Source organism: Malus sylvestris, chromosome 12, assembly GCF_916048215.2.
Source record: "Malus sylvestris chromosome 12, drMalSylv7.2, whole genome shotgun sequence".
NCBI lineage: Eukaryota > Viridiplantae > Streptophyta > Magnoliopsida > Rosales > Rosaceae > Malus > Malus sylvestris.
Window position 1 is genome coordinate 8,323,630 of NC_062271.1, and position 9,751 is coordinate 8,333,380.

The window sequence follows — 9,751 nt, forward strand, 5'->3', positions numbered from 1 at the left end:
TATGAAAATTTTTAAAATCATGTATAATCCAAATTCCAGTCCCAAAAACAAACCATAATTTTAAAAACTACAAACATGCAAAACCCAAATCAAATCTTCAAGTCATTTCAAATTTTATTAATAACTCACCAACCCAATACACACAAAAGAGTAAATTACTTGAGATCGCGGCTGCTCAAGTAGTTTCTAACGACATGCAGATTGTGCCTTTAAGTTTCAAGGTTTTTACTATGGAATCGAAGCAAAACCCAGATTAGATTTTAAGTGGGTTTATCAAAAATAATAATTTATTTAGGAATTAATATTGAAAATAAATCAGAAATTAACACTGAAAATAAATTAAGAATCCAAAAAAATTGAAATTTTCATACCTCTAAGTTTCTGGGTTTTACTATGGAATCCAATTGAGAACCACCTAAAAAATGAAATCATGTACACTGAAAAAATGCAAAAATTACTTGAACAAGTTAGACTACGCAAGCAAAAAATGGATTTCAATCGAATTGAAAAAGGCAAAAATCTGTAGCCCCTCCACCGTTCATGAATTGAGCAATTTTCCGGAAGAAAAACGAAGGTGAATAATCAGACGGAGAAAGTTGCAAAAGGTGTACACCAAGAACAACACCGGAATGGAAGAGAAAAAACATTCGACAATTTGCAGAAGCTGAGGATGGAGAGAGAGAAGCAAACAGAAAGAAAAAGCAACGAAGAAATCGATGGAGAAGGATCCGCGATGATAGACGCGTGGCCACCGAGGGCAATGTCGCCATTTCACTGGCCAAAAGGTGGAAAACCCGGACAACCAAGAGCAATTTTGGGGCATTCTGGGGAGTTCGTTGTTAATGAACAGTGTTATAGTTCTTGAACTTTATCATAGTTTAAGTTTAATCTCTGAACTCTCATATTAGTTTTCTTAGTCTTTGACTTTAAGCATGTGTTGCACCATTGGTTCTTGAACTTTACCCATAGTTTAAGTTTAGTCTCTTAACTCTCGTATTAGTTTCTTTAGTTCTCGAACTTAACAATTGTTGCACCAAAGGTCATTATCACTAACCCTATTTTCTTTTTCTGTTAAATCTAGGACTATATTAAGAACTTCAACTTAAAACTTCAACAAACAATAACTAAAAAACAAATGAAATTTTATAAATTAATATCTAAAACTTAAATCAAAATGTATTTTGAATTATAAAATTACAAAATGAAGATGGTTGGACTTTGGCAACTTGTAAATATTAAGCAATGCGACTTCAAAGTTGGTAGGAAATCAAACTGTGGTTGGACTTAAACAACTAACAAAAAAAAATTCCTAAGTTTTCAATTTTCTTACACCCAAAAAAAAAAGAAGATTTTTTAGGGTTTTTTTTTCTTTCTCATTTCTCATTTTAAATTCATTTTTAATGATGTGAGATGAATTTCTAATATACCCCTAAATTTAACGAAAAAATATTGCGTTATTGAGAATCAATCGTATAACACATTGTTAAATTCGAGGACTAAAGAAACTAATACTAGAATTTAGGACTAAATTAAACTAGCGATAATTCTCATGGATTATTGTTACAACTAAGCATTAGGGTTTCTACCACAATGATCCCTGAAATTGGACCTTCTAATCAAAATGGCTCCTAGAATACAAGTGGGTCTCATCTATCCAATCATATAATGACACGTGGATTAATTATAAAAAAAAAGAGCATTGTCATCTTTATTGAGAGAGGATCCTCATCGGATCCTCTTTGTGAGGATCCTGGGGATCTTCCAATCACATATGTTCATCGTACATCGTACAACTACTTTCCGTCATGTACTGTTTCATTCAATTTTAAATAAAAAAATTTATAGTAATTTCTAACCGCACAATGATGTGAGGATCCAGCGAGGATCCTCACTCTTTTATTGTACTTCTCTGGTTTTGAATGTATCCGTGAAGACGAAGACTGATGTGTGCGTTTTGTCTTTTCTTTTGTAGTTATTTATTTATTTAACTTTGACAGTTTTCGTTTTTAAATCTTAAAAAAATACTTTTCATAATTAATTCACATGACGTTGTATAATTAGATATGTGGGAGTTACTTGTATGCCACATTAACACTCTAACAGAAAAATTTGACGAAAAGCTAACGAAATGATCAAATTGATTTGCAAGACCCATTTCAGGAACCAAATTGATTAATTTTCTATTTTAGAGACCATTTTTATTTTATTTTATTTTTTGTCAAATAGAGACCATTTTGATTGGAAGGTCTAATTTCGGAAAGGGTTAATTCTATTAACACCCCATAATCTTATGAAGGCACCCCACACCATAATTTTTTCACTTAAATTTCCTCCTTTACCCCTATTTAATTTAAGTTAATAGACAAAGAGAAAATCCCAATCACCTAACTATTCATTGGCGGTAGCAACATCTCATGCAAACAGAGGCAAAAAAGCCCAACCAGTCATAATTTCTCATCACGATAGCACAACTTTCTCTCTCCATTGCATTTGCATCTGATACTCTAGAAGAAATGTCTCTTTTTTTTATGTTCTTTTGAAAGTGAGAGACAAAGAGGGGCCGCGATGGGGTGGCCTGTGCGGGAAGACGACTTTGACGACAAAGGTGATAAAGGTAAAGGAGTATCCGGGTTTATGAGTCGAAATGTTGGATTGTAACCAAAGAAACGGGAGTTTCAAGCTGATGTTTACGGAGGTAATAAGATATACTTGGTTGTCGAATTGGGGCTGCTGAGTGTGCTTTTTGTTTTTTGGAGTGGGGGTGTGGGGTGGCTTTAGAAGAATGAGGGACAAAGCTGGAATTTTTGAGAAAGTTTTTTAATGTGAGGTGTTTTCATAAAATTGTGGGGTGTGTATAAAATAACCCTTTCAGAAACCAACTATGATAAAAAAATAATACTTAGATACTCACTAGTAAGTTTTTTACGTACTCACTTTTTGATTTGGTCCAATATAAAAATATCATGTGTTTCTTGTTTTTAAAGTCCAAGAAAAATTAAATAACATATATATATATATATATTTTAAACAATAAAACATGTGTTATAATATCATCGGACAAAAAAAAAAATAAGCACTCAAGTATTACCCGTGATAGAAATCCTTTAAATTATATTAATCAAAATATTGCTCGAATAAAAATCAATCTTAATTTCTTATAAAGAGTTTGACCTGTTATGTGGAAAAAAAAGAAGGCAATGCTATGCCAACTTTCATTTTGTCATCAACACTTCTTGTACATGTATTTTAAAATAGTAAAATTATTATATTTAGTGTATAATGATAAATTGGAAGTGTGAATAGAAATTACGGAAAAGAATATCTGAATTGATATCTCTAATTTCTTCCGTGAGACGAAAGCACCGCAATGCAGTGCCATCAATTCATTCATCATACATCTATACTTGTCAGTGGTATACTCATGTTACGTTTATTAATAAGGAAAACTAATGAAAAGGGCTTGAAAACTTTGAGTTTTAATGATAAGGACAAAATAAAGGGTAAAGTGAATAGTACCAGGATTGACTTTTTAATGTAAAAATGTGGTTTTTCGTTAAAGTGAACAGTACCAGATGCTTTTCGTTAAAGTTCCCTTATTAATAACACCATGTACTTTAGTAATTATTACGAATGTGAAATCACTTATTGTAATTTTTGAGAGACACTCTTATCACTAATTCACTACGCGGTAAACTCATATTAAACGAAGAAGTGAACAAGCAGTGATTGGTCGCTGTTGAAACTATGAATTAGTTTGCATGAACCAATCACTGCTTTTTAGTGGTAATGATTGGACCTATAGTTTTTCCTCACATTTTAAATTGACGCCACATATTTTGGGAATATTGGGCCGGACAGACAACACAAGCTCAACTTTTGTTGAAAGAAGCCGAAATCTGTGAATGTTTTTCATTATTTGCCCCTCGGATATATAGAGAAGAAGAAACACACGACGTACAGCACTCTCTGGGATAAACACTTATGACTCGTTTACTAATCCGTAATCAGACTGAGAGGAATTGAATTGAGAATGAATTAGAATGATGAGGTTTTTTTTTTTAATTAAAGTCAGATTGTTGTTTAAGTTGTTTACCAAAATTATCGACAAGTAAAATATTCATTCTAAATATGCAAAAATTAAAACTTCGGCGGTATATAACTAAAACAGAAGAACCGTTCGACATATAAAATAACCAAAATTGACTAACGATTTTACCTTTTAGAAACCCTTCTCTAGGGTAACACAATGCCAACACAAAATAAGGATAGGATGAATTTGCAAATCAATAACACAAACCCCTTAGGCGATGAAGGACGAAACTAATCAACCTCCATACCAGAGATGGCTTCATCTAAAATCGCCTGAAGCTCCCTCGCTCTTTGTCTAGTCAGCGCAACACAGTCCTGCAACCACAGAGAGTACTCCTTGTAAGAATCTGGATCATGACTTAACAGGTATTTTTGACAGGCCATCTCTTATTAAACTTAATCTTAGTTAATTATTACTCCGCTACACTAACATCTTTCTGCATATTCACAAACTGGTGCAAATATGTGAAGAAATAAATTATAATTCACCAAGATAGTTTTCAGGACAAGGAATCAAGTTTCAGAACTGCTAACATTTTGATTAAGTTGCAAACCATTTGAGAAGTAGAACCTTTTTCCCTCGAAGTTCCAGTTTTCAGAGGTTACAAAGTTTCACAATATTGGTTCAAACAGCAAAAAGGGTGAAATTTTGATGACAAAATCAGTTTTAACAACCTTGGATGTAACATGAACACGACAATCCATTCACATATACTTTTTCTCTACTTTCAGCTATCACTGTTGAGCAGATAGAATGCAGTAACAGATTTTGAATTGTAATCGTAACCTCCTACAAAGTTTGAATTGTGGGGTAGCATCAAAATAATAACTTTAGGGTCAACACTAAGTAACTAACCTGGATAACTGAGGTATAGGCAAGAACTGGTCCACCGGGCTTGTAAAGAGACACAAGTTGACCGGATGAATCCAAAACCACAGTTACAAGAGTTTCCATGATGGACTCTTCCTCTGCTGTAGGGTCAGCCAAGATGTATTTCTTATGAAGTATGCACGTCAATGAAAATGGAATACTGCTTAGTGTGAGTTTCCTCTTCCCGTTATTGACTGCCTCCTTCCCACCTTGTTCCTCAGACATAACTACTACTTTTCCTTCATCATTCATTGAAACTACCGGAATCTGCACTGCAAGGCATGGAAGTAATAAGACAAAGCTGCTGCAGCACAACACAATTTCAGCATTGAAATTATAATTCTAAGCATAACACCCACAGCAGAAATGACTGCACTCTAATCCTATGCTACAATTTTATGCATTTGTATCTTGCTCAACTAAATGATTTTACAAAGACTGGAATCCCATCATTTCATCCCATCCCAATTGCATCACTCAGCAATGTCACCTCTTTGCTCATTTGTACTTCCATTTGCATAATTTCCTTTCCTAAAACCCCCCGAACTTAAACTTCTGTGTCGAGAATACCGTGAGGGTACCCATCCTTTTGACAGCAGTATAAATGTCAAAATGAAATGGCATAGTAGGGAAAATCCGACCAAACTATGGGTACAGTTTCAAATAAAACTTGAATTAAATATAGGAGAACACAAGATGTGTACAAGTTGGATTCATCTACCCTACAAATCAATTGTAGTTTTATATATTAATGGACAAACAACATAAGCTTCACCAGAATTTGGTTAAGTTCCAGCTTTTTAAATATATATCTTTTCCTTCTTTCTTCCATGCATACATTTTCATACATTTAGTCGGGTACAATAGTACACAATTTGAATAATATACTTGCTCTAGAGTGCATATCTGGAGTAGGTCGGGCAACTAAGTGATCCCATATGCTGTTTTATGTAGCCAGCACATTACACAGGGATTGTACAGAATACCAAATGATGAGATGGTTGTAACACTTACGGTGAGAAAAGGCAGCAACTGCTGACAGCAAAGCTGCATCGAAAAGAGCACCATCAGCATCCAAACAATATATGTCCTGCATGAGACAAATCAGACATTACTTCATAATATATATCCTACAATGACAAAAAAAAAAAGCCATAATAATTGACGACTATGATTTTCCAGGTTTCAAAGTAAATACCAAGTAGGCCATCCAAGCAGCTTTTCCACTGATTAAGGATAGCTCCTTCAAATTAACCATGCCAGAACTGCAACAAACGAAGACAACTGGTAAATTCCCAAATGAAAATATCAAATGAAGCATCAGATATTTTAACCGTAAATAGGATACTGATACCAGCATAAAATGTTCTGAATTCAAGCACAAAAATCAATTCAACTAAAGCCAGTATAGACAAGTTGATTTCAACATCCAATATTCCTTTTAAAATTGTTATTTGGGATCCTCAACAGTAGAACTACTTTCGTAAGGTAACAATCGCTTAGTACTCTATAAGATTATGGCCTCAGGTGAATTCATTAAGTACTCAAGTAATGGACACTAAGAGATGAGACTTGGATGAACTGATAAAATAGAAGCACTCCTACAAGCAATAGGAATTGACACACAAGTAACCCACCTCTTATATTAATATGAACAGATCATTCAAAAGAAAACTGATATCACTGAGAAGTTCAACTAAAGAAACTTTAGGTAGAACTGAGAAATGAAAAACAACTAGACTGACAATTCACTTGCCTTAAAATAGTGTCAGATAGCTGCTTTGACACAACCGGTGCTGCATCAGCGGGCCTGCCAGGCCTAACAGTTGGAGAACAAATTGGAGGCATGTGGAAATCAATTGCTGAAAATAGAAAAGTTTTTAAGAGTGGACAATCTGTTAACTAGAAGAGAACAAAATCACATAAAGTTCAAGGAAGAGAAGAAATACAACTTAGCGAGTTGTGCACACTAACCTATGCAGCCTTCATCTGGTGACTCTGTTGGAGGGGTCATGACTTCCATTTTTATTGCAGCCAGCATTGTCTGAATCCAAAAATCCTCATCAGTCACACGACTGTATATTTCATTTAAATATCGAAAACAAACACACATAGTTAGATAGTGATAAGCAATTACAGTTGAACCAATCTTTACTAATGCTGACCCATCAGCAGATGCAACTGCACCTACATTAAAACAGGAAAGGGTTCAGTTTACATGGTTAAATAAACTTGAGGGTTGCATAAACCAAGTTAAAACAAAGTAAGGAATAGAGAATCCATGATATTGATTCTAATGCACGCTTTAGCTAACCAAGGGCTGAAGAAGTCTCTCTAGCTTCGGTTAGTGACCTGCCATCAGGGCGTGTAGATTTAACAAAATGGCTCTCATAAAACTGAAGAGGAAATAGACGTCTGAAAGCATCCCCGTCCATTTCGGACAGCAAATCCCCAGAACCATCTGGAAGCCCCATTGTCTCTTCTTCGTCTAGTTTCCTAACTATGCTCCTTGCCTTACAAAAGCAAAAGATGCATACTTTCAGCATAAAACCAAAATAAGAATTCAACCACAAAGATAAAAAGAACAAACATTCATTGAATTTTCGATACAAAGCTACAACAAATTATCCATACAAACTTCTGTTTCCATATTCGAGAGACACCCATATTAACATTAACAAACACAGTAAAATCAAGAAGGTTTATTAAAACAGTGAACTTTAGCAGTATTGAAGATTGGAAGGGGGGAGGAAGAACCCCGTTTTCGAATTTCACAAAAAGGAACAAAACCCGGTAATGAAAAACCATTTGTAAGCTTCCTTCTCGAAAATAATACCTGACCCAGACAGAATTTCACATTCGTTGCTTACTATGAATGCAACACCAACATCGGTTGTTTCAAAATTCAAATAACACACACAGCCCCTAGTTGTTTGTACCTTTCCAGTTTCCAGTAGAAAGACTATATAACTATATAAATATATATATATATATATATATATGAAAAATTGATTTCAGAAAGACCAGAATCTCAAAAGCGTTTCCCTTTCTAGCATCCCACGAAAAAATGAAACTAAAATCCCAAGAAAAAAAAAACAGAAATAATAGATTGAATGTGGTGCAACAGAGAGTTTGCATGTGTTTCTATGATCGAATTGAAGTTTTAGGCATTCAAGAGAGAGACAGAGAGTGATCATACCTGGGTGAAGCTTCGTAGTTCAGAGAAAGAGAGAGAGAGAGAGAGAGAGAGAGAGAGAGGCTGTGCAGTGGACGGGTCAAATAAATGGGTTAGGTTTGGATTAAGTATACCCGTTTGAAGTTCGGTTACGGGTTTACATAACCCGTACCCGCCACGACCCGCTACTTTTGTTGTTTTTAGTGTTTCAATGATGATTTTGGTGTAAATTACATTTTTGCATCTTTAAAGTTTATAATAGGGTAAATTATATTTTACCCCATCAGGTTTGCGGTCGATTTTAATTTCTTACAATATCTTTAAAACATTTCAATTTCATACATTTACTTATCATTTTATTTCAATTTCATACATCCATTAGAAAATCTGTTAAGTAAAGCGTTAAGTGATGACATGGCAAATATGGGACCCACATTTATGCTGATGTGGCTGCCAAATATGTGCCACGTGATAAAAATAATAATTTTTATGCATTTAAAATTAATAATATTTACCCTATTAAAAAAAACAAACAAACCCAGAAACCTAAAACCCCTGACCCATCTCCATCTTCTCCACTCTCTTCACCTCCCCTCCCATCCAAAAACTCACCCCATCCCACCCCACCCCACCTCCCCCACAACCCCACACCCCACCCTCACCTCCCCCACAACCCCCCACCCCACCCCTTATCGTGCACACCCCTCACCTGGTGCTCCAGAATCGGCGATTTCTCCTCCATTGCGAACGCCCTGCACGCCATGGATAGATCTGGCCAGCTCAACGCCTGGTGCATCATGCTCAATGCCATTTTCTTTGTAGCCAAACAGAAATTAAGCCCCAAAGGTGAGAAAAAAAAAATTGAATTCAAAAGTTCAAATTTTTTACAAAAAGTTTATGAATTTATCACCTCTACCTTTTCCTTATGGAGATTTAGATTCTCTTTCCATTCAGTGAGCTTTTCTTAATTTTGAATTTTCATATCGTTGTTTTTGGGTGGGGTGGGGGAGGTGGACGTGGAGGTGGGGGTGGGGTGGGATGGGGTGTGTTTTTGGATGGGATGGGAGGTGAAGAGACTGGAGGAGATGGAGGTGGGTCGGGGGTTTTGGGTTTGTTTGTTTGTTTGTTATTATTTTTTTTAAGGGTAAATATTATTATATTTTAAATGCATAAAAAATATTATTTTTGCCACATGACACATATTTGGCAACCACATCAGCATAAATGTGGATCCCATATTTGTCATGTCATCACTTAACGGTTTACTTAACAGATTTTCTAACGGATGTATGAAATTAAAATAAAATAATAAGTAAATGTATGAAATTGAAATGTTTTAACGATGTTATAAAGAATTGAAATCGACCACAAAAGGGGTAAAATGTAATTTATCCCTTACAATATGTTACAATTTGGCCCAATTCTTTCAGTAAGTTACAAATTGTTAAATGATTGCCCCTTCATGCCCACCTACCAAGTTAATTGTTATTTATTCATGTTACACTATGAGCTTTTGTATTTTTTGCTTACATCTCTTTCTATATCTAGATTATTAATCTTTACAATTAAGGAAGAAAGGGTTTAGGGTTTTTTTTCGGTTAAACAATAGATTTTGT

At 34.9% G+C, this 9,751-nt stretch overlaps 1 protein-coding gene across 2 annotated transcripts; it reads right to left on the reverse strand.

The window, feature by feature from the left end:
* Positions 1–4,129: 4,129 nt before the first annotated feature.
* Positions 4,130–8,939, reverse strand: LOC126593735 (uncharacterized). Of its 2 annotated transcripts, none has more exons than XM_050259848.1 (9): positions 8,845–8,939; positions 7,275–7,473; positions 7,098–7,147; positions 6,935–7,004; positions 6,717–6,822; positions 6,159–6,225; positions 5,975–6,050; positions 4,946–5,232; positions 4,130–4,404 (listed from the first exon to the last, which is right to left on the reverse strand). In XM_050259848.1, exons 1-9 carry the CDS (start codon positions 8,932–8,934, stop codon positions 4,321–4,323), a joined length of 1,029 nt encoding a protein of 342 aa, XP_050115805.1. In that variant the 5' UTR covers positions 8,935–8,939; the 3' UTR covers positions 4,130–4,320. The 2 variants fall into 2 exon arrangements, with proteins under 2 accessions (XP_050115805.1, XP_050115806.1); XM_050259849.1 differs by lacking the exon at positions 8,845–8,939 and adding an exon at positions 8,160–8,218.
* Between the last annotated feature and the right edge of the window lie 812 nt (positions 8,940–9,751).

Excerpts from the sequence above, each read along its gene's own strand:
- LOC126593735 (XM_050259848.1), bottom strand. The coding sequence starts at position 8,934 with ATGATGCACCAGGCGTTGAGCTGGCCAGATCTATCCATGGCGTGCAGG. Across the intron at positions 6,823-6,934 it reads ACCAGATGAAGGCTGCATAG|CAATTGATTTCCACATGCCT; the intron begins GTTAGTGTGCAC and ends TTCTATTTTCAG. Across the intron at positions 4,405-4,945 it reads CCTATACCTCAGTTATCCAG|GACTGTGTTGCGCTGACTAG; the intron begins GTTAGTTACTTA and ends CTGTGGTTGCAG.